Source organism: Microcebus murinus, chromosome 5 (genome assembly GCF_040939455.1).
Source record: "Microcebus murinus isolate Inina chromosome 5, M.murinus_Inina_mat1.0, whole genome shotgun sequence".
NCBI classification, from domain to species: Eukaryota; Metazoa; Chordata; class Mammalia; order Primates; family Cheirogaleidae; genus Microcebus; species Microcebus murinus.
The window spans coordinates 56,631,347-56,657,057 of NC_134108.1; the positions used below are offsets into that span (position 1 = coordinate 56,631,347).

Sequence of the window (25,711 nt, forward strand, 5' to 3'; positions counted from 1 at the left end):
TCTATCCTCCCCAACAAAAGTATAAGTAAAAATTACTGTACATATATCAATTTTTAAAATCTGCTTAGAGTGTTCTAATTTGTAAATTATATAATTTTGGAATTGATTATCCTTACCCTTTTTCTTTGAAATCCTCTCCTTAGTCATGTTAACTGTAAAATGTATTTGTAAAATGTGGTAAATGATGTGATAGCCTTTCTGTGCTAAATGTACCAAAGAAAAGCTTTATGGTAGCTGTTAATGGGAAAATTACAAATAAGAAGTATCAAGCACCACACATACTCACCAGCAAACTGGTATTAACTGAGAGCACCTAAGTGGACACAGAGATACTATAGTAATAGGGTATTGGGGAGGGGGGAGGGGGGCGAGTATATACATACATAATGAGTGAGATGTGCACCATCTGGGGGATGGCCATGCTGGAGACTCAGACTTGTAGGGGGAGAGGGGAAAAGGGCATTTATTGAAACCTTAAAATCTGTACCCCCATAATATGCCAAAATAAAAAAAAATTAAAGTGATTTACCTAAATTTTCCAAATTTGATGACAAAACTAGAACTGATGATAAATGGTGTTTTGAGTAGCTCTCTGCCTCCTTTTTTAAATCATAGCACAAAGAAATTAGTGTTCAGAGAAGTTAAATAGTTTTGTTGAAGGTGATTTGTTGAGGCAGTCTATGCTGAAACCAAATAGAGATTCCAGGACTTTTTTTTATTTTTTTTATTTGTTTGTTTGTTTACATTCTTCTTATACCTTTTTTTTTCCCCCGTGGATGCTTGTAGAGAAGTAATTCCAGGACTTTAATTATTGCTCATATATCTCTGATCCTTTCTAAGAAGTGCCATAAGTCTTTAAGTTAAAAATCATCTCTTCATTTAAATGAGAAACATCTAAATACAGCACTAAGCCAAATAATATAAGAATGCATGTTTATATGATAGTCACTCCCACTACCTCCTATATGGTATTTACATCAAAACTTCCCTGTAAGTGAGCTTTCAGATGTTTTATGTAAAAAGAAAAACCATGTCTTATGGAACCAAGTCAGTGAGCTGAGAACCAGAGGGTTGTGTGGTTCAAAGTTTAACTGTGCTGTCCATTTACTGAATTAATTTGGGGAGTTTTTTTCAGAAACAGTGGAGGCCAAATTTGTCCTTCAGCTAATGTTATCAAACCTGTGGCCTACATTTTAGTAGATCAAAACATTTTTGTCCATTTTAAGATTTATTTTAAAGGACTTTAGCAACAGCATCTTCAAAGGCTATAAAAAATTATACTAATATTTTAAAGGAGAACACACACACACACATACACATACAGAATTGAGACAGTATATACTGATAAGAAAGATCTCTAGAAACCTATCCTTCCAAGTTTAAATTGGAATTAATGTATATTAAATACCAAATTCTACCAGAATATTTGGAGAACTGCACGTCATCCCTACACCTCCTACCAAAAGAAAAAAACAATCTCTATTTAATGATAACTCATAAGGGCTTTCTTTGTACTAGGCTTTGTTGTACTTGCTTTGCATTGTATTAACCCATTTGCTATAACAGCCAAGTGAAGCAGTGCTATTGTTATCCTCACTTTACAGATGAAGACTAAGTAACTTTTCCAAGATCACATCAGACAGCAAAAACAGCCTTCAGCTGTAGGTTGGATATATTACAAAAGTGTATTTCATTGGGTTCCCTTTGTCCTATAAAGATGGATTTAAAAATTGTACCCATGATATAGTGAGAATTTGTTTTAAAATGTGAGAACTTCACAGTAATTTCTGCACTTTTTTAACCAAGAATTCCCACTAGGCCATGAATAATATTTTTTAATTAATCCCTTCTTTTCAATGTATACTCAAATCGCCTCTCTTTAATTACTCTGGTTCCCTTTTCAACAGTCTGCCTATAATTACTTTAACCAGTTTCTAAGAGGGACTTGTTAATATGATTGAATATTTGTAACTGCTTTATTTTATCACTCCACAGTGTCCAGTTGATATGGTGTTTGCCTTTTTTGTATCAATTGCTTATGATCCTTCTCAAGTTTTTATATTATGCTACATAGGCCAATGAATTAATCATTTGTTTTCTGATATTCTCCCCATAATTGAAAATAATGGGAGAAAGATCAGACTACTAACCCATAGGGGGAAGGAAGAATGTCATCATAATTATAAGATAACCCTATAATAAAAAGCATATGCACACAAGTATAACCTCTGCATAGGTTTACTAATAAACACACACATAAACACATTTTTATGTTCCTCTCTCATTTTAAGGTTCTTGGCTTCTTTCACTCCTAATTACCACCACCATTAATGGGGCTCCTTGGATGTAGCCTTTGTCCATCCACTAGTCTATTTGAAAAAGTTTCAGACTTCTAGAAGTGATTGGAAATCTCAGAGATTCCTTGCCTCAAGATTTGGAGCTACCAACTCCTTAAAAAGATAGCAGACGTCTCCTGTTTACTGTTGAGGAAGAATGCAAAGATCTGTCTTCTGCATACCAAGGCACATGTTAATATAGATTGAATTCATGTTCTAACAATTTCCCTAGTGGAAGTAAGCAAACGCAAACCAGGGCATCTGCCTTGAAAATATTCTGGGTGATTCAGTACCAGAAAGGAGCTGTGTTTTGGTAGATAAGTTTCCATTGTTTCATATACTCTTGAGTCTAACTTTAATATAGGAGCTCTCGTTTTACATTATTTTCCTTAATGTCCAAGTCTTTTTGAACTATTGAATTTCCAGCATTTCTTTTCTTTCACATGTGAGATATGTATTAATAGCTCATATATATAGACCAGGCATGGTGGCTCACACCTGTAATCCTAGCACTCTGGGAGGCCGAGGTGGATGGATCGCTCAAGATCAGGAGTTCAAAACCAGCCTGAGCAAAAGCAAGACCCCGTCTCTACTAAAAATAGAAAGAAATTAATTGGCCAACTAAAAATATATAGGCCGGGCGCGGTGGCTCACGCCTGTAATCCTAGCTCTTGGGAGGCTGAGGCGGGCGGATTGCTCAAGGTCAGGAGTTCAAAACCAGCCTGAGCAAGGGCGAGACCCCGTCTCTACTATAAATAGAAAGAAATTAATTGGCCAACTGATATATATATAAAAAAAAAAAAATTAGCCGGGCATGGTGGCTCATGCCTGTAGTCCCAGCTACTCGGGAGGCTAAGGCAGAAGGATCGCTCGAGCCCAAGAGTTTGAGGTTGCTGTGAGCTAGGGTGACGCCACGGCACTCACTCTAGCCTGGACAACAAAGCGAGACTCTGTCTCAATCAATCAATCAATACATACATACATACATACATACATACATACATACATACATAAATAAATATTAGCCGGGCATGGTGGCACGTGCCTGTAGTCCCAGCTACTCGGCAGGCTGAGGCAGAAAGATCGCTTGAGCCCAGGAGTTTGAGGTTGCTGTGAGCTAGGCTGATGCCATGGCACTCTAGCCCCGACAACACAGTGAGACTCTGTCTCAAAAAAAAAAAAAAAAAAATAGCTAATATATGACTCAAATTAATGTCAAAATATTCTAATAGGCTTTATCAATTGCTAGCCAAAAAATAATAATAATAACTTTAATCAACTGCATAGAGAAAGGAAAAAAGTATGTGAATTCAATTGGTATACCTTCCTCCATTCAAAAACCTTAAATTTTCAAAAACAAATATTTACAAGATTATTGGTGTGGTTGTTGTTTAGCCTAAACTTCAAAACAATAACTTGACCTCTTTATCTTGGTAACAACTTCTGATAAACCAAGCATATATTACATTTCATATAACTAATATTATATTTTTATAACCCATAGCTATTCTGAAAACACATTTTAAAAGTATATTAATACATAAGTTTAAAGTATGTGTATATACACATATTAGAGTTTGAGAATAGGGAAGAATAGGATAAGAGAAGCAAAAGAAGATTTAATGATACAAGAATTTTTCATTAAAAATTATTTTAATGATTCCCATTTGTAGTAGATTAAAAAAACATGTAAATATTTGATGGTGCCAGGAGTTGCAACTGCCATGGAGCAAGGCTAAAGTAACCTTTTGAGAAGCATTTACCTATGAGTGCACTAAGTGCAGGCTCACTGAGTTGGCAGTATGTTGAAGACTATCAGTGTCATTTAAACAAACCAGTTTTAGAATTGCAGAGTCAAATACGGTTCGCAGTGAAAATAGTCCAGTTGTTGCTGAGCTTAGCAAAAGAAGTTTGGTATCCTTAATCTAATACTTGTAAGAAATGTTTTAACATAGTAATGGTAGAGAAAAATCTTCTGTGTATTCTTAGTAGAATATTTTCAGGTTTTTAAATGCTTATAATTTGTCCAAATGAAAAGATTATATTAAAAGAAAAGAGTTCTAATAGTTTCATGTCTTAGGTTTAAGTCTGTTATCCAGCGTGAGTTGGTTTTTGTGAGAGGTGAAAGGTGTGGGTCCTGTTTTAGCCTTCTACAGGTGGCTATCCAGTTTTCCCAGCACCATTTATTGAAGAGGGATTCTTTTCCCCAGCGTATGTTTTTGTCTGCTTTGTCAAAGATGAGATGGCTATATGAGGATGGTTTTATATCAGGATTCTCGCATCTGTTCCACTGGTCAATATTCTTGTTTTTGTGCCAATACCATATTGTTTTAATTACTACAGCTTTGTAATATAGTTTGATATCTGGCATATTAATGCCTCCCATTTTGTTTTTGTTGCCTAGAATTGCTCTTGATATTCGGGGTCTTCTTTGGTTCCATACGAAGCGTAAAATTATTTTTTCTATATCTGTGAAGAATGCTGATGGGATTTTAATAGGTATTGCATTGAATCTGTAGATCAGTTTGGGTAGTATAGACATTTTGATGATATTGAGTCTGCCGATCCACGAGCATGGTATGGATTTCCATCTGTTTACATCCTCTGCTATTTCCTTCCTCAGTGTTTCATAGTTCTCCCTGTAGAGGTCTTTTACCTCTTTGGTTAAATATATTCCTAGGTACTTTAATTTCTTTGTTGCTATTGTGAAGGGAATCGGCCTGGGCAAAGAGTTTATGAAGAAGTCCCCAAAGGCAATCACAGCAGCAACAAAAATAAATAAATGGGACATGATCAAACTACAAAGCTTCTGCACAGCCAAAGAAATAGTCATGAAAGTTAACAGACAACCTACAGAATGGGAGAAAATTTTTGCATCCTATGCATCCGATAAGGGACTGATAACTAGAATATACTTAGAACTCACGAAAATTAGGAAGAAAAAATCAAATAACCCCATTAAAAAGTGGGCAAAGGACTTGAACAGAAATTTTTCTAAAGAAGACAGAAGAATGGCCAACAAACATATGAAGAAATGCTCAACATCTCTAATCATCAGGGAAATGCAAATCAAAACACAATGAGATATCACTTAACCCCAGTGAGAATGGCCTTTATCAAAAAATCTCCAAACAATAAATGCTGGCTGGTTGCGGAGAGAGAGGAACACTCCTACACTGCTGGTGGGACTGCAAACTAGTTCAACCTCTGTGGAAAGCAATATGGAGATACCTTAAAGCGATACAAGTGAATCTACCATTTGATCCAGCAATCCCATTGCTGGGCATCTACCCAAATGATCCAGTGACACTCTACAAAAAAGACACCTGCACTCGAATGTTTATAGCAGCACAATTCATAATTGCAAGGCTGTGGAAACAGCCCAAGTGCCCATCAATCCAAGAATGGATTAATAAAATGTGGTATATGTACACCATGGAGTACTATTCAGCTCTTAGAAACAATGGTGATATAGCACATCTTATATTTTCCTGGTTAGAGCTGGAACCCATACTACTAAGTGAAGTATCCCAAGAATGGAAAAACAAGCACCAGATATATTCTCCAGCAAACTGGTATTAACTGAGTAGCACCTAAGTGGACACATAGGTGCTACAGTAATAGGGTATTGGGCAGGTGGGAGGGGGGAGGAGGGCGGGTATATACATACATAGTGAGTAAGATGTGCACCATCTGGGGGATGGTCATGATGGAGACTCAGACTTTTGGGGGGAGGGGGTGAAATGGGCATTTATTGAAACCTTAAAATCTGTACCCCCATAATATGCCAAAATAAAAAAATAAATAAATAATGAAAAAAAAAAAAAGAAAAGAAAAGATTATCTTTAAGTAGGCAGTATAGCACAATAACCTTCAGAAAGCTTCTTCAAATCATTTTGAGAAAGATGGATGGATTATAAGTAAAAAAATACCTGTTTTATGGGTATATTTCTAGGAATATTAATAACACAAGCATACGGTTTGAGATTTTTGTATCATCCAGAGTATACTGGAAACTTATTAATACTATAATGTCATTGATTGTTAACATAACTTGGGCACAATATAGTAGATCTCAGTTATATCATGTGTGAATGAGATAAATATTTCACTTTTTTCTTCCTAGTTCTTTCATAGGAAAAGATTGAAAGGGGACATCTATTATGTGTGCATTCTCACATTTTTAAGATTTTTCTGCAAAATCTGAATTATCTACCAACGAATGTAGTATATTTGTTGTGAACCTTAGTGTGACCTCATCAAATTCATAGAGATCATAGTGAAGTTTAATTCAGGCTCCTTTCCTGGCCAGACTTCCAGGAGCTCATCTTGCCATAGAAACCTGGCAAAGTTTTATTAATAAATGACTGTTTAAAAAACAAATAATTCTAAATGAACTTAATCCTGATAATTCTTATTCTTCCAAATGCAAAGATCCAACACAATGGTGCAGAAACATAATCCTAGATGGTTAAAGGTACATTTAAACTGCACAGCAGAACACCCAAAACACCGCCTAAAATGAAGCACTATTCCCCACTAGGGAAGCAATACAGAGCTGATGCGTTTAGCATGTCCAAAACTAACACAAATGTGTGGATTTTGAGGTGTTAAACACCTTTACTTACTCTTGTGGATTTATAGGCAATCTTCAAGGACTGTAATATAATTTGGGAGGCTATTTCCCCCTGGGTGACTTTACCTGTAAGCTTTTGTATGACAATTTGGTGATGGTTTATTGATGATATGATGCTATTATGAAGAATCCTTCTACCCCCTGCTCCTCTCCTCATACCCACATAACAACCCTTTTCCCGGTTGGGGCTATAGGAAATGAGTAATGCTTAACCCATTTGTGTGATCAATTCACTTAAGCAGCTACTGTGAAATGTTAATCACAACTTTAATTTGTACTGCATTAGCATTTTGATTAACTTGTAGGCTTGCTAGCACACTTGAAGCGCTTTTACTCATAGTTACAGCTCGGAAATGACTTTTTGATTAATTAAGTTTGTTAGACAGCAGCTGAGCTTCCTGAATGCTAACCTTCTGGGGGTAAAAGTTCAGGAGAAAGTTACTATGAACAACTGTTGCTATTGAAAAAGATTCTTATAAATGTACTTACAGTGTTTTAATTATTGACAAAATATGGTATCATTACTTGCAACTGACCTCAGCCTTTAAAGGAGTGTGCCTTTCTGTCAGGAAAGCTTTCTTTAGGTTTTCCTATCATCATAAAACTTCTGGGAGCTCTTGGACTAAATAGTGCATTTTCTAGCAGATGTCTAACAACTAATGTTTTAACAACCTGCCTAGGATGAATTTCCATAGTTTTATGTTAATAAACTTTTTATTTAAGCATAGTTTTAGATTTCCAGAAAAGTTACAAAGCTTGTACAGACAGTTCTCATATACCTCAAACCTATCTTTCCTCTAGTATTAACATCTTACATATTAGTAAGATATATGTGCCACAATTAATAAACAAATATCGATACATAATTATATATAATGATACAAATATTGATACATAGTTATACTAAAGTCCATATTTATTCAGAATTTTTTAATTTTAACCTAATGTCCTTGTTCTTTTTTTATTGATATATAATAGTTATACATATTTGGGGGGTATATGTGATATTTTGATACATGTGTACAATATGTAATGATTCCTAATGTCCTTTTTCTGTTCTAGAATCACATTCAGGATATCACATTAAATTTAGTCATCATGTCTCCTTAGACTTCTCTTGGCTGTGATAGTTTCTTAGACTTTCCTTGTTTTTGATGATCTTTCCATAGTGTTTTGCATTCTCATGATATTCCATAAATAATAACTTGCTTTTTATAAATTAATGCAATTTTGTTTATTCTGGACTAAATAAATCTCTTTCTTTTAAACTCTGATAACAATGTATTATCTTTATGTCATTTAATTTAAACAGAAGTAGCAACATTATTTATCATTTCAACCCTTTTCATGATCTTATTTTCATGTATTTGTTGAAACTTTTATAATATCACTAGATACATTAAGATGATATCAAAAGCTATGGGGAAAAGAAGAAAAGGGTTCTTAAAGAGAAGGAAGAGGGACAAACGGAGGAGGAAGAGAGGGGCAAATCTAAAGAATACTAAGAAGGGAAGAGAGACGCCAGAGCATCATCTGTCAAGCTCTATACGTAGACCCTACAGCCAGAGTTGATGATGCTAAATTGACAGATTCCTTAAACTAAGTTTAGATTTTAGGGGAAAATTTTAAATGATGAGCCTTAGATCTTACTATCCACCTTTTAACCTACCTCTTTAAGTACATTTAATGATGTCATTTTTCTTTTAGGGCCTAGGTCAGTGATTCTGTTTCCTTGCAATAAAGTTGATTTAATATCATCACAGGTTTCAGTGTTCCCCTTTTACCCTTGGATTATTTAAATCCAGAATTTAGTTGTGTTTCAAAAGATAAATACCTCAAGTATTAAAATGCAGTTATAGCCAAATGGTAGGTTAAAATAATTATAAAATTTTAGGTTTTCAAAAATTATTTTTATAAAATTTGCTCACAGAGACAATCATCAATTAAATATATGATAATTTTGCCTGGAGTTTATTTTTCTAATATATAGGGAAAAGAAGACTATGTAAGCCACCTCAAATTCTTTTTGAAACAAGACAGGGTGTGTAATTCAGCAGAGATAATGGAAAATAGTGTAATGAGCACAGATATGAAATTAGAAAACCAAGATCAAGCTTCAACTTAGTGTGATTACGTAGTCACTGAACTTCTGTGAGCTTAACTCTCTATCTGTGAAAAGGGGGGTAGTACTAATGCCTGCCCCATAGTTGGTATTGTTAGGGATTAAATGCAAACTATTGATGAAAGTGTTTTATAATCTATTTACTACTACACAAATATTTTCATCATACCATATTGCATACTGTTTACACAGTCTGACTTTATATAATTCACTGTTTGGGATTTCTAACAATAATTGTGTGGGATTGACTTTACTTGATGTGAAATATAGAGCGATATATTGTCAAGCTTAAAATGTTGTCTTCTCTCAGAAAAGTCCCACACAATTATTGTTAGAAATCCCAAACAGTGAATTATATAAAGTCAGACTGTGTAAACAGTATGCAATATGGTATGATGAAAATATTTGTGTAGTAGTATACATACATAGCGAGTGATATGCGCACCATCTGAGGGATGGTCATGCTGGAGACTCAGACTTGTGGGGGGAGGGAGGGAAGGGCATTTATTGAAACCTTAAAATCTGTACCCCCACAATATGCCGAAATAAAAAAAAAGAAAAGAAAAAAAATGTTGTCTTTGAAAAGTATAATCTGCAATTACAGAAGAAGAAAAATATCTGTAGATTGGGATAAATCTGTTAGCAGAAATAGTTATACCACTGTGAAAATGTGTTGAATTTAAATACCAAGATCAAGCCTGATATGCTTAGGGAGTTCTTGAAATTGATTTAAAATGAATCTTGAGGACACAAAGTGTATCCAAGTCATAAAGTATGCTTTTGGCTTCAGGAGCCTCACACCTTTAAAAATTTCTTTCTAGAGATTACCCATTTTCTAACCTTTCTATGAAGGGCTTTCTTTTTGTTTGTTTTGTTATTGTTTTGCTTTACTCTGTATAAAGCCCAATACTTTAGAAGTTCTGGAGTTTTCCATATAAGAAGGAGGTCTAGGAGGTGAGTAGTATGAGTCTTCTTCTGGTTTGTGTGTGTGTGTGTGTCTCTCTTCCTTTCTCACTCTCACTCTCTCTCTCTTGCTCTCTCCCCTTTTTCCTCTCTCCTTCTTTCCTTCCTCTCTCTTTCCATCTCTTACTTTCTCACTCAGATAAATGCAGACACACACCACCATCACTTCAACATTCAACTCTGAAACTCCAGAATTGGCTGATTCTTTTTGTTTCCCTAACAATTAAAGAGTTGTCCTCCTCAGATCTCTTCAAACACTTCTTTGTTCTGAGACTCCTGCATCTTCTATTCATGTTACATTTTACTTTCAATGTCCATAAGATTTCCCTTTCAACTATCTTACAAACTCTAGATCTCTTTTCCTACTTCTTCAAACACCCGTTCATAGTCTTCAGCTCTCCATTTTCAATCCATCATAGTGGCTTCAACAGATGGCCTTTGTAACATCACCATCATGTGCATCCCACACTCCCACTCTGACAACTGTTATGTCCAAACCACATTAACCATTATCGTCATGATATCACTTTCTGAGCCTCCTCTCTGACCACAGCATCTTCATCAGTCAGCTTGACTGAACATTTCTATTATTATGATCTGTAATCTCTTATCTTTTTCCTGATCCCTTAGTTTAGTCCTCAGTCACCCTATGACTTCCCTTGCCACCCAAACCAGCACTGGCCATTTATTTAAGGTTATATTTTTTTTTTTTTTTTTTTTTTTTTTATTTTGGCATATTATGGGGGTACAGATTTTAAGGTTTCAATAAATGCCCATTCCCCCCCTCCCCCCAAAAGTCTGAGTCTCCATCATGACCATCCCCCAGATGGTGCACATCTCACTCACTATGTATGTATATACCCGCCCCCCTCCCCCCTCCCACCTGCCCAATACCCTATTACTGTAGCACCTATGTGTCTACTTAGGTGCTACTCAGTTAATACCAGTTTGCTGGAGAATATATCTGGTGCTTGTTTTTCCATTCTTGGGATACTTCACTTAGTAGTATGGGTTCCAGCTCTAACCAGGAAAATATAAGGTGTGCTATATCACCATTGTTTCTTAGAGCTGAATAGTACTCCATGGTGTACATATACCACATTTTATTAATCCATTCTTTGATTGATGGGCACTTGGGCTGTTTCCACAGCCTTGCAATTATGAATTGTGCTGCTATAAACATTCGAGTGCAGGTGTCTTTTTTGTAGAGTGTCACTGGATCATTTGGGTAGATGCCCAGCAATGGGATTGCTGGATCAAATGGTAGATTCACTTGGATCGCTTTAAGGTATCTCCATATTGCTTTCCACAGAGGTTGAACTAGTTTGCAGTCCCACCAGCAGTGTAGGAGTGTTCCTCTCTCTCCGCAACCACGCCAGCATTTATTGTTTGGAGATTTTTTGATAAAGGCCATTCTCACTGGGGTTAAGTGATATCTCATTGTGGTTTTGATTTGCATTTCCCTGATGATTAGAGATGTTGAGCATTTCTTCATATGTTTGTTGGCCATTCTTCTGTCTTCTTTAGGAAAATTTCTGTTCAAGTCCTTTGCCCACTTTTTAATGGGGTTATTTGATTTTTTCTTCCTAATTTTCGTGAGTTCTAAGTATATTCTAGTTATCAGTCCCTTATCGGATGCATAGGATGCAAAAATTTTCTCCCATTCTGTAGGCTGTCTGTTTACTTTCATGACTATTTCTTTGGCTGTGCAGAAGCTTTGTAGTTTGATCATGTCCCATTTATTTATTTTTGTTGCTGCTGTGATTGCCTTTGGGGACTTCTTCATAAACTCTTTGCCCAGGCCGATGTCTAGGAGAGTGTTTCCAACTTTTTCCTCTAGAGTTCTAATAGTTTCATATCTTAGGTTTAAGTCTGTTATCCAGCGTGAGTTGGTTTTTGTGAGAGGTGAAAGGTGTGGGTCCTGTTTTAGCCTTCTACAGGTGGCTATCCAGTTTTCCCAGCACCATTTATTGAAGAGGGATTCTTTTCCCCAGCGTATGTTTTTGTCTGCTTTGTCAAAGATGAGATGGCTATATGAGGATGGTTTTATATCAGGATTCTCACATCTGTTCCACTGGTCAATATTCCTGTTTTTGTGCCAATACCATATTGTTTTAATTACTACAGCTTTGTAGTATAGTTTGATATCTGGCATATTAATGCCTCCCATTTTGTTTTTGTTGCCTAGAATTGCTCTTGATATTCGGGGTATTCTTTGGTTCCATACGAAGCGTAAAATTATTTTGTCTATATCTGTGAAGAATGCTGATGGGATTTTAATAGGTATTGCATTGAATCTGTAGATCAGTTTGGGTAGTATAGACATTTTGATGATATTGAGTCTGCTGATCCACGAGCATGGTATGGATTTCCATCTGTTTACATCCTCTGCTATTTCCTTCCTCAGTGTTTCATAGTTCTCCCTGTAGAGGTCTTTTACCTCTTTGGTTAAATATATTCCTAGGTACTTTAGTTTCTTTGTTGCTATTGTGAAGGGAATTGAGTCTTTGATTTGGTTCTCAATTAGATTGTTGTTGGCGTATATGAATGCCTCTGATTTCTGTGTATTAATTTTGTATCCTGAGACTTTACTAAATTCATTGATCAGTTCCAGGAGTTTCTTGGTTGAATCCTTGGGGTTTTCTAGATACAATATCATATCATCAGCAAACAGTGAAAGTTTGATCTCTTCTGCCCCTATTTGGATACCTTTGATTCCATTTTCTTGTCTGATTGCTGTAGCCAAGACTTCCAGCACTATGTTGAACAGAAGTGGAGATAGTGGGCAGCCTTGTCTGGTTCCAGTTCTAAGTGGGAATGATTTCAATCTTTCCCCATTCAGTATGATGTTGGCTATGGGTCTGTCATATATGGCTTGTATCATTTTTAGGTATGTCCCTTCTATGCCTATTTTCTTAAGTGTTCGTATCATGAAAGGGTGTTGAATTTTGTCAAAAGCTTTTTCTGCATCTATTGAAAGGATCATGTGGTCTTTGTTTTTGCTTCTGTTTATGTGGTGAATTGCATTTATAGATTTACGTATGTTGAACCATCCCTGCATCCCTGGGATGAAGCCCACTTGGTCGTGGTGGATTATTTTTTTGATAAGTGTCTGTATTCGGTTAGCTAAGATTTTGTTGAAAATTTTTGCATCTATATTCATTAGGGATATTGGTCTGTAGTTTTCTTTTTTTGTTGCATCTTTTCCTGGTTTTGGTATCAGAGTAATATTCGCTTCATAAAAGGTGTCGGGGAGGTTTCCGTTCTTCTCGATGTTGTGGAATAGTTTCTGCAAGATAGGTACTAGTTCTTCTTTGTAAGTATGGTAAAATTCAGGTGTGAAGCCATCTGGACCGGGACTTTTCTTTTTAGGGAGATTTTTAATTGCTGTTTCTATTTCAGCTGTTGAGATTGGTCTGTTCAGGGAATCTATTTCTTCCTGGTTGAGCCTAGGGAGGCTGTGTGTTTCTAGAAATTCGTCCATTTCCTCCACATTTTCCAGTTTGTGTGCATAAAGATTTTTGTAGTATTCATAAATTGTATCTTGTATCTCTTTGGGATCAGTTGTGATATCTCCTTTTTTATTCCTGATGGAGCTTATTAGAGATTTCTCTTTTCTGCTTTTCGTTAGCTTAGCCAACGGCGTGTCAATCTTGTTTATTTTTTCAAAGAACCAACTTTTTGTTTTATTAATCTCCTGAATAGCTTTCCTGTTTTCAATTTCGTTTAGTTCTGATTTGATCTTGTTGATTTCACTTCTTCTGCTGGGTTTGGGGTTGGTCTGTTCTTCTTTTTCCAGCTCTTTGAGTCGTTTCATTAGATTGTCTATTTGTGATCTTCTTGCCTTTTGGTTATAGGCATTTATGGAGATAAACTTTCCTCTCAGAACTGCTTTAGCTGTGTCCCAGAGGAGTTGATAACTTGTCTCCCCATTGTCGTTTTCTTCATAGAAGTTTTTTATTTCCGTCTTGATTTCTTCATTTACGAAGTAATCATTTAGTAGGAGGTTGTTTAATTTCCACGTTTTTGTGTAGAAATGTGAGTTTCTGTTAGGGTTGATTTCTAGTTTTATTCCACTGTGATCTGAGAAGGTACATGGTATGATTTCTATTGTTTTAAATTTCTTGAGATTTTCTTTGTGTCCTAGGATATGGTCAATCTTAGAGAATGTCCCGTGAGCTGATGAGAAGAACGTATATTCAGTGGATTTTGGGTAGAATGTTCTGTAGATGTCTGTCAGACCCAATTGTTCTAGAGTTTTGTTTAAGTCCATTATTTCTTTATTAATTTTCTGTTTGGAGGATCTGTCTCGTGCCGTCAGTGGGGTGTTGAAATCCCCGGCGATTATGGAGTTGCTATTAATCCATTTGCTTAGCTCCAGTAAGGTTTGCTTTATGAATCTGGGTGCACCTAAGTTGGGTGCATATATATTTAAAATTGTTATCTCTTCTTGTTGGACTGTGCCCTTCACCATTATATAATGACCCTCTTTGTCTTTTACTACTTTTGTTGGCTTAAAAACTAAATCGTCTGAAATTAGAACTGCCACACCAGCCTTCTTTTGGCTTCTGTTTGCTTGGAATATTGATCTCCACCCTTTTATTTTTAGTCTATGTGCATCCTTGCAGGTTAAATGTGTTTCCTGAAGACAGCATATACTTGGCCTGTATTTTCTTATCCATTCAGCCAGCCTATGTCTCTTGAGTGGAGAGTTTAAGCCATTCACATTTATTGAGAGAACTGATAGGTAAGGTAGATTACTGATCATTCTGTTGGGTTGGATGTTGTTGCTATGATTTGTGTCTTGAGCCATTGTAATATCTGGCCTTTAATATCTTTAGGTTTTGGTTGTTTTTATATCCGTGGATTATTATTATGATGTTCCGTGCATAACGCTGTTTTAAGTACTTCTTGTAGGGCTGGTCTTGTCTTGGTGAATTCTCTGAGCCTTTGCTTGTCTGCGAATGTTTTTATTTCTCCTTCATATATGAAGCTTAGTTTTGCAGGGAATAATATTCTAGGCTGGGCATTGTTTTGTTTCAAAAGAGTGAGAATGGGGCCCCAGTCTCTCCTTGCTTGTAAAGTCTCATTAGAGAAGTCTGATGTTATTCGAATTGGTTTTCCCTTGTATGTCACTTGCTTCTTTTGTCTTACAGCTCTTAGAAGGGCCTCTTTAGTTGATACTTTGGTCAGTCTGATGACTGCATGACGTGACGTCTTCCTGTTTGCATTGAATCTCCCAGGGGTCCTCTGGGCTTCTTGAACTTGTATATCGAGATTTTGAGCAAGACCTGGGAAATTTTCCTCTATTATATCTTCAAAAAGCTTGTCCAGCCCTTGAGTGTTGTCTTCCTCCCCTTCGGCTAAACCTATGACCCTCACATTAGGTTTTTTCACATAATCCCACAGCTCTTGTAGACTTTGGTCTTTTCTCTTGTTTCTCTGCTGTATTTCTGTGACTGATTTATTTAATTGGAAGGTGTTATCTTCAAGCTCTGAGATTCTTTCTTCTGCTTGATCTACCCTGTTCTTGAGACTTTCCACAGTATTTTGTAGTTCTCTGAGTTGATTCTTCATCTCCAGGACTTCGGTTAAAGTTTTCTTCACTGTGTCAATCTCTTTGTTGAACCTTTGTTCCATTTCTTGGAGGTTTTTTGTGTTTTCTTGGTGTTGGTTATTGAGTTGTTGTTGCAGCTGGGTGAGTGTTCTTATGATCCACATACGAAATTCCTTTTCTGTCATATTGGTTGCCTGATTTTGGTCGGTGTCCGTTTCTAGGGGGCTGGTGCTCCTCCTTGGGGGTGTGTTTTCCGTTTGGTTCTTCATATTTCCTGAGTTCTTTCGCTGATTTCTTCCCATGTCGATCAGTTGTTGTTTCTTTCCTTAGGTTATTGTTTGGGTATTCACACACCTTGTTTAGTTTCTGAGGCGTTAGGTGGTGCCTGTGGGTGAAATTGGACCACTCCCTGTATATTGAGTCAGTGGGTGCCGTGGAAAGGCTGTGCAAGATGCTGTCCCTGTCAGTAGGTGGCGTTTGCTTGGAGGAACAGGCTATGGTGTTGATTTTGAGTCCTGTTATCAGCTCTCCTTCTGGGCGGAGCTGGGTTGGGTAAGCCTGCCCTCAGGCTGTTAGCAGGGGTCAAAGTTCTGTTCTCTGCTGTCAGGGCGGGGCTGGAATGGTCCCGCTCAGCCAGAAAGTCTGGGTGTGGGGGTGGGGCTGTCTGAGACCCACAGTCTGCAGCAGGCCTCGCTTCTTTCTACCCTCCCCAACTCCGCAGCTACTCCTGAGCCTCTGCCAGCAGGCCAGACCACAAGCCACCAGGCCTCCCCGGACTGTGATGCCGGCGGGGAGGTTCCCTGCACAGGAACGCCACCTGGGTTGGGCGCACAGCCTATTTAAGGTTATATTTTTTAATTGTAAAATACACATACTGATTTTCTTTTTTTATTATTATTATTTCAGGGTATTATGAGGGTACAAACATTTTGGTTACATTTTATGCCTTTGCCTCTCCCTAGTGAGGGTTAGAGGTATGCCCTTCCCCTCTACAATGCTCACCGTGTCCTTTAGTTGTGAGTTTACCCTCCCAATCCCCAATCCCTGGAGAATATTACTACCATGTGAGCACCATAGTGTTAATCAGTCAGTACCAATTTGATGGCGAGTACAAGTGGAGCCTGTTCTTTCGATCTTGTGTTACCTCACTTCAGATAATGGACTCAAGCTTAATCCAGGAAAATATAAGAGGTGCTAGATCACTGTCATTTCTTATAATTGAGTAATATTCCACTGTATACATATACCAAATTTTAATAATCCACTCATGAAGTGACAGGCACTTGGGTTGTTTCCACATCCTTGCGATAGTGAATTGTGCTGCCATAAACATTTGGGTGCAGATGTCTTTATTATAGAATGTCTTTTGTTCTTTTGGGTTGATGCCTAATAGTGCTATTGCTGGATCTAATGGTATTTCTAATTTTAGCACTGGCCATTTTGACAATAATGTCACTAGTACCCTAAAATCTCTTACCTCCCTGGATAACTATCAACAGGTAAGTCTCTGCTTTCACACTCAAATTACTCATACTTATTATTGCTGGAAACAGTCACAGAACACTACTGACTGTTTCTACTACAGAGTCATGCTGTTGAAACTCACAGCTGCTCTAATTTTTGCTCACATCATTAATTCTGCCCAGTACTTATTCCAAACCTTTCTATGCTCCTTTATGGTACTTTCTCCCAGCAAGAGCCATCACCTCCAATTTACAGAGGTGATTGAGACCCTCCAAGATGCGTGCTATCAATTTCCCTTCTCTTTATCTCAGAGCTTCTCTCTCTTCATTGACTTTCTGTGAGATCTTCAGAGACCACCAGAAGCCCCTGTTTTCTGTGAGGTCTTGCCCACACGTCATAGCCACAGAAACCTCATCTTACTCTGACCCCAGGAGGGTCTTTTCTTTGTACAGCTGATTTGTGTGCTGAGTATATGCTTCCCCTGACCTCAAGGATATACAGTCCACTTGGAAAGATAGAAAGTAAACTTTATCAAAATAAATAATCATAAAGCTTGAGTATGTTGACATTTTATTGCTGAGAAAACTTATGGAAAATAGAAGCCTTAAAAAGCACCTAATCAAACTCCTTGAATTTTCAGATGATGAATACCAGTGGTTAAGTGATTTGTTTGCTTAAGGTCCTATAGTTAATTTAGAGGCACAAGACTCTAAACTCTAAGGCTAAGTCTCTTTCTAGTATACCACACTATCATCAAAGCAGAATAAATTGTTTGTGAAATATACTGCCAATTACACTTCATCTAAACTTATTATTTGCTTTAAATATTCTATCTTGTCAGAAACCTTCTCAAAGTCCCATTTTGTCTAGAATGCACTTTCCTCATAGAATCTTTATTTCTAATTCAAAACCCCATTTACATTCTACACACCTTCTTCCTCATCCTGAACGTCATAGGCAGTATACAGTATTGGTTAACGCAAGCCCTTGGGAGTCAGGCTCCCTAGAATGTGAGTCCCAGCTCTACCCATTTACCAGAGTATACAGCCTTAGACATGTTTCTTTGGCTGTCTGGGCCACAGTGTCTTCATCTGTAAAATGGGTTTAAATTTTATAATTTACATAACATGGTTAGCAGAGTGTTTAACAAATAGTAGATGCTTAACAAACATCCATCTAATCACAAGTATTTTAGCAGTGCCCTTGAGAGTACCTTAGCTGTCCTCCCCCATCTCTCCAGATCTCATCTGCAGATAACCCCCACTCTGCTATCCCTACCAAGGCTGCTCATTCTACCTTGGCTGCCCACTTTGTGCCCAGGTTTTGTTAGTCTACAGTTCTATCCCATACTCTCTCTTGGGAGCCCATTTTTACCTGAACTTCTCACCTGGCTTCATAGTAGCACCTCAGTTAAATTCTGTTCAAAACCAAACTCATCACCTTCTTTCAAGCCCACCTCTCTTCAGTAAATGACAGTTCTACTGTTTTTTGTTGATTTTGATAGGGGTTTAGTTTTAGTTTAATTTTAAAAGTAAATGCAGTGCTAGAAATCACGTTTCCATTCTGCCATGGCTAGTGATGACAAAGCACATGGAATCAGAGATGAATTGAAATTGATTTGAACTTAGTAGGAGAAAGTCTCATGCACAGGGTCAGCCCCCATCCATTTTCCCCTACATTCAGAATCATCTTAGCTTTGTCTAGTAGGTAGTGTGCCAAGTAGAAATTAAATAAGAGACAAAAGAGTATTAAATATTTGCCTAATGTTAATGCTAAGCTGCTGAGGAATGTCAAGGGTTATTTCTTCCTGGTATACTAAAACAATCTTTTGTTGTTGAGTATTAGATCTCTGCAAAGAACTTTGAGGTTCTCTACCATGATCTCCAACTATTACCAAAGCCAGTCCTGCTCTGAGGAGGAACATATACCTATTATTCCTTATCTGCCAGGAAAGCTTCACTAACACATAAGGAGCCCATCCTAGGTTTAGTCATATACAGATGTGTCAGTATAAGCTATACCAGGACCCTCAAGCCCATTTACATGGACCATCCCTTGGCTTTTGCCTCTGTCAGGTATGGGCCTCTGAACAATGACATGGGCTTGCCTACTCAAACTGAGAACCAGGCCCATATCCTCCAGTTTGGCCTGAGGATCTGTCTTTAGCCTAGTTCCCTGGCTTTCTTGTATAGTAGTCTCTCCCTATCCACAGGGAATACATTCTAAGACCCCTAGTGGATGCCCAAAACCACAGACAGTACTGAACCCACTTGCCATCAATCAGAACATATTTCTGTTCATGTCTTCCACCCACAAATTTAATGACTTTTCTGTCTTAACTAAGCACATAGCAAACACTGTGACTGGAACTTTTGCAGTTCAAGGTACAATAGCAAAACTACCACAAATACTTACCATTGTGTTATAATTGCCCACAATATTCAGTATAATAACATGCTATAAGATCTTTTTCATTCTTCACAATTTTATTGATACATGGTTCCTTATCATAAGTCTTAAGAACCTCAGTATATGATTTTTTTTTCCTTATGTCAAGAACTTTCACCTTTTCACTTAAAGGAAGTACTTTATAGCTTCTCTGGAGCATATTTGACTTGTCAGCATCACTACTCTTGTCCTTTTAGGGCCATTACTAAGAAAATAAAGGTCTTAGAACATTACCCAGAGATAAGGAGGGACTACTGTATGTTTATTTAGCATCAAAAGTTTGAGTTATTTCTCATATACTGTACTGTCTTTGGTAGATGTATAATGACTTAGAGTGTTGTTGTAATCATTATAATTAGATTTATATCTATAATCTTTAACAAAACAAATATTTCTTGAGTACACTGTAGTAAGGCTGGAGTTACCAAGAATAATTCCAGATTATCACTGACAAAGAGCCTATACTTTAAAGGACAGATGTGTAAACAAAGAATCACAAGAGGATGATGGTGAGGTGTGTCCAGAGCAGCAGAAGCATAGGAAAAGTACAGTCAGACATGGCTCAATAATGGGGACGTGTTCTGAGAAATGTGTTGTTAGGCAGTTTCATCATCGTATGAATGCCATACTTACACAACCTAGAAGGTATAGCCTACTACCCACCTAGACTATGTGGTATAGCCTATTGCTCCTAGACTGTAAGCCAGTACAGCAGGTTACTGTACTGAATACTGTAGGCAATTGTAACATAATTTTGAATATTTGTATATCTAAACAGAAAAGCTACGGCAAAAATACGGTATTACAATCTCATAGGACCACTGTCATATATACAGTTCTATGTAAACCAAAACATCATTATGTGGCATATGACTGTACATCTGGCAGAATCAGGGAGGCTTCACTCTCAGAAGTAGGCTTTGAGCTAAACTTGAAGGATGAATAGGAATTTCCCAGATGGACGAAGTAGAAGGAATGGTATTTGCGGGGGTCGGGGGAAGAAGAAGAAAAAAGAACATTAAGGGTAAATGTGGCAAAATACCAGTAGTTTTTGTATTGCTCTACTAAGTATAAGAGGGGAAGGTGGCCAGAGTGAAAAACAAGGAGCAGATAGATCATAAGAGGTTGACTATCATGGAGAGAAGTAGTAGTTTTGATCCTCTACACAGAGGAAGGCCATTAGAGAAATTAAAGCAGAAGAATTAAAGCAGAAAAGAAGCATGATCAGTTTACTTCCTGAAAAATTCACTTTAGTGACACTATAAAGTATGAATTGAATAAAAATTAGATGAGAAAGAGAATGAAGGAATAATTATAATGTTCCAGGTTAGAGATGATGATGGTCTGCAACCAAGGCAGTGGGAGAGAGAACAGGACCAGGGAGTGATCAAGCAGAGAAACGTGTAGCAACATTAGTTAGCCACAAAACCTTTTACTCTCCCAGATTTTTTTTTTTTTTTTTTTTTGAGACACAGTCTCGCTTTGTTGCCCAGGCTAGAATGAGTGCCGTGGCATCAGCCTAGCTCACAGCAACCTCAAACTCCTGGGCTCAAGCAATCCTTCTGCCTCAGCCTCCCAAGTGGCTGGGACTACAGGCATGCGCCACCATGCCCAGCTAATTTTTTCTATATATATTATTTGGCCAATTAATTTCTTTCTATTATTAGTAGAGACGAGGTCTCTCTCTTGCTCAGGCTGGTTTCGAACTCCTGACCTCAAGCAATCCGCCCGCCTCGGCCTCCCAGAGAGCTAGGATTACAGGCGTGAGCCACCTCGCCCGGCCTCTCCCAGATTCTTGATCTCTCCACCTGCCTTTTCTCTAAATTAAAACGATAAATAATAGCTTTCAATTCATGATATGACTTTTTACTTCATGTAAACAGATACTTTGCATTATTTTTTTACAGTTTCGCATCTGGATCATACAATGAAAAATTGTAGGGAATGCTCATAAATTTTATGAAATATTTTAACTTCATCATGAAAACTTGAAAGTTAAAATCACATCCATCCAGCTCTTCTGTGAGCTTTTGGTCTGGAATTTATTTCCAGTGAAGTTGTAATATAAAATCACAAGTAAAATTGCCATGGTTACTCCACATTACACGTTCTAACATCATCATGATTCTGCATTAGGTCCAATTATTCATTTCTCTTTTCCTTTGCTCTTCCCTTAGCAGGACTCAAAAGTTGTGACTTGTGAACTACTTTTTTTTGGTCTATGAGTACTATTCATCATAACCTGCTTGTCTCATATACTTCACAGAAAGACAGTGTTTATATTCTATAGGGAAAAAGGAAGAATATAAGTGAATTTCCCTAGGTTTATAAACATGTACATTCATACATATATATACATTCATATACAAACATATAAATATATCTATTATACCAACAACACTCAGTCTTTATGATGTATATCTAGCAGGTTAATGGGTGCTAAAAACCAATTTGAACATTTCATCACATTGATCATAATATCCAGAAACTTTGATCCATCTCCCTGTAAAGTATATAAAAAGATATAGATTGGTTTGGCCGGATGTTTTTAAACTATTTTGTTTTTCATAAATTAGAAAACATAATAGGAAATTCAAAGCTTAAAAGGAAAATATGTCTGAGTCAATAGTACTAAGTAGTGTGGCATATTATTAATAACTTTTCTAACATAATGTACCTTAAAAATTATTTCTCAAAATCCACTAATAGATTTTGTGCAACATTTTATAAATATTTTACTGTCCATGAGATATTTACTATTAAAGTATCATTTTAAACATTTGCTAGGTACATCTAATTTCTCTTACCTTCACCTCTTCATTTCCCAAAACAAGAGAGCACAGTCGTAAAACTGTATAAAATACCTACCTAAGATCATGATATTAACTTATGTGTCTTTAAGTCAGCATTCTCCAGAATCTAATTTAATTGAAATAGCTTTGCCTGTGTAAACTTTGCCTTTGTTTAAATAAGATTTCACTGTTTAGTTTTGCCTTAAGCAAATGCAGCCTTTTGTTTGTCCATAAAACATTAGATTAAATGTATAGACTAATATGAATAGCTTCTCATCATTGCATATGTATCACCAGCAGTCACCCCCTTTGCTAGTGTGTGGTGTATTATTGTCATTGAAAACCAGGGCTCTATCTTTAGCCTACTCTTTGTGGAAAATAATTTTTTGGCAAGAAAACCTATCTCCTTACCATTATTGATGTTAAATTTGAAAGAGTTCTTGAGATTTACTCTTTAAATGCAGCCACTAATTTTCTTGATACAGTGAATTATATAAGTATTTGCTCTCATATACTACATTGACTTATCTTTGCTTTATTATTGCGTATCAGTATTATCTAGCTATCGTTGCTACCCTATAAAAGCTTAGTATTTGGCCCATTGTTACAAAGTAACATACAATAAATGCTATGGAAGATTCAGTCTGTTCCCTCTAATCCTACTGCAGTTTATTTTCTGTTTTCTATCTTGACGAATAATAATTTAAAGAGAGAATCTCTGGTTTTTCTGTTTTTTTTTTTTTTTAAAGCTAACATCAGAGTCCCAGTGATAAGTACCATGATATCCTTGTCATATTTGCATTTTCCCTATTCAGGCAATGCTGGACGTGGCTGCAAACCAGGGCTGGCTGGTGACTGCCCTGAATATTACCAATCTGGTTCAAATGGTGATCCAGGGTCGGTGGTTAAAAGACTCCTCTCTTCTTACGGTACCAAACATAGAACACCACCATCTTCACCTTTTCAGGTAATTGCTTTAATTTTTGATGTAATTATTTTGTTTTAATTTCCAAAAAAAAAATTTATATGTGTGGTCACTGAAATTTCCTGTCATACCTAGAATATTGGTTATTTATGGTAAAAATGTCCCTATTTCCCACAGAAAGTTAAGGCTTAGTAAGGTAACATTGTTACTTTGAATTTGATCATCAGTCCTAAGCCAACCACAATTCATTTGATTTAACCTGTTCCTATCTAAATTGTTTTCCATTTGCAACATTGGATACATTTCTATTTTAACTGCATTTATCCCTTTACAATATCAGCCTTCATTTAAGAAGCCATTATCAAAGTTCTTTGTGATTTAAAGCAAAATAAATGACCAATAAGATTTGAGGAATTTTAAATCCATTGTCAAAAGTAAATTGTACATCTGTAAAATGTCCAAAACTGCGTAGTTATATATACTAGGAGCTCAAGATATAACCTGTACTTAAAAGAAGAGTTTATATAGCATCAAACTATTTAACCCATAAGTCTCATGTACATGGCTGCAAATATTTTAACAGGGAAAAGAACAGTACATAATAGTATACAAGCAAGGTTGGCAGTGTTTAAATGAAAATGTTTCTTTCACACCAGTGTTTCACACCAGTTGAGAGATACTTTGTAGCCAAAATGTTGGTTCACAGTCATGTAGACAAGCAAAATAGTCTGGCTGTAGCTTGCTATCATGTACCCTATAGATCTTGTCAGCTACATGAGGGGTAGCAGTCATTCAAGGCATCTAGACACAGACACCAAGAACCTCAGGCACACATGGAGTCCCCTGAGAAAGGTTCCTCAATTTGACTCAAATGTACTGCGTTCCAGGGCACTTGTCTCCATGATGCTTGAGACTCTACCATGGGGTGTACCTGGAAATTAAAATACATGCCTGAAAGTGAGCCAAAATCAGGTGGCATGGGGAGAAAGGCAGATACCTCATGTATATCTGCAGCTGTTTCAGAAACTCTTCCAATATGGTACTAAAAGTTATAGCGACAGAGTTTCAGCAGTAAAGAAGGAACATTAAGGTGCTACCCCACACTCCACACAGTACGCAGGTCTGTTATGGAAGCTTCTTGGGGCCCAGGAGGTTTGATCCAGTTTTCCTGTTGCCCATTAAGAGTGTTACATTAATATAATTTCATTTATATTTTTCTTCTTGCTATAAGATTGAGATGGCCTATGTTTCTGGATCTGACACTACTTATACTGTAAATGTCAAAGATTCCAAAATGTACTATTAATTTTATGTTTCTAAAAATTTATAATTTAAATCTATAGTCAAGCAGTTGTATTGGAGACATTTGCCTGTATCCATTAAAAAATGTCAGGGCCCCAGATCAGTACTTTATCCAAACAGAAGCATCAGCAAGACACCCAGTGTCTGTGAACCCTAAGTATTTATGGAGCTCACACACAATGTACACATTTTATGCAATGATAGCATAAAATGGGTTGATATTTTAGAGAACCCTGGCTGATTTTTAAAACTTACCATAATGGCCTTTAAAAAGTTATATCTAAATTTTTTTAAAAAAATACTGTTCTAATTAAATAAACCACCATTGTCAAAAAATCTTGTTTCTTCTGTGAAAGAATTATTTGGTTGGTGTTGATATTATTTCCTAGGAAATGGAAGCCCGTTATAAAGGGCCCACATGCTAGGTGTCGAACTTCCATCGAGTGCCTTCCTGAACTAATACATGCCTGTGGAGGGAAAGACCATGTATTCAGCTCCATGGTAGAAAATGAGCTACATGCTGCAAAAACAAAGCAGGTAAAGTCATCTCTTAAGTGTTTTGAAGGCTTCCCTACTCTCTCTGGGGAGTCGTACCAAGGATTTTCTAACTTAGAGCATGGGTTATAGGGCCAGGCTCACCTGGGTTTAAATTCAGTTTGGGCCATATACTAGCCGTGGTTGTGTACCTGAAAACGTTAAATCTGTCTCATGATATAATCTTCACAAGACTTACTCTGTCCTGTGAAGATTAAGCAAGATATTATATAAACTATTTTTTATAGTTCTTGACATAGAATAAGAACTCAATAAATGATACTAAAAATAATGACAGTAATGGTAATTAATAATAGCATTGGCACTATTGCAAGTTGTTTCGGTATAATGCTATTGAGCTGGCTGTGAAAGGCTCATGTAGCTTGTCCATCACTGGGCTGCATGGCCCGAGAGCCCTCTACTCCCTCTCTTCAGGGTAGATTTTCTTTTTTTTGCTTGAGTCTTTTTTCATACAATCTTTTAATTACTTGTTTATGTCTGCCTTTTATTTTAATCAATTTATGGTTCTTAGGTTTATCTAAAGTATTCTTTCAAATACTCTCCTCATTTGTGAACCATATAACTTATATAGCAGGCTGAATCTATGTTGTGAAATACAATATGGGTCATAT

At 36.8% G+C, this 25,711-nt stretch overlaps 1 protein-coding gene across 3 annotated transcripts in view; it reads left to right on the forward strand.

Moving 5' to 3' along the window:
• Positions 1-25,711, forward strand: part of ASCC3 (activating signal cointegrator 1 complex subunit 3) — a 318,336-nt gene that overhangs the window by 286,214 nt on the left and 6,411 nt on the right. For all 3 annotated transcript variants that reach the window (XM_012738813.3, XM_076003097.1, XM_076003098.1), the window contains 2 exons: positions 23,134-23,285; positions 24,935-25,082. In XM_012738813.3, coding sequence (XP_012594267.1) covers positions 23,134-23,285; positions 24,935-25,082 — 300 coding nt within the window. The remainder of the gene's footprint in view (positions 1-23,133; positions 23,286-24,934; positions 25,083-25,711) is intronic.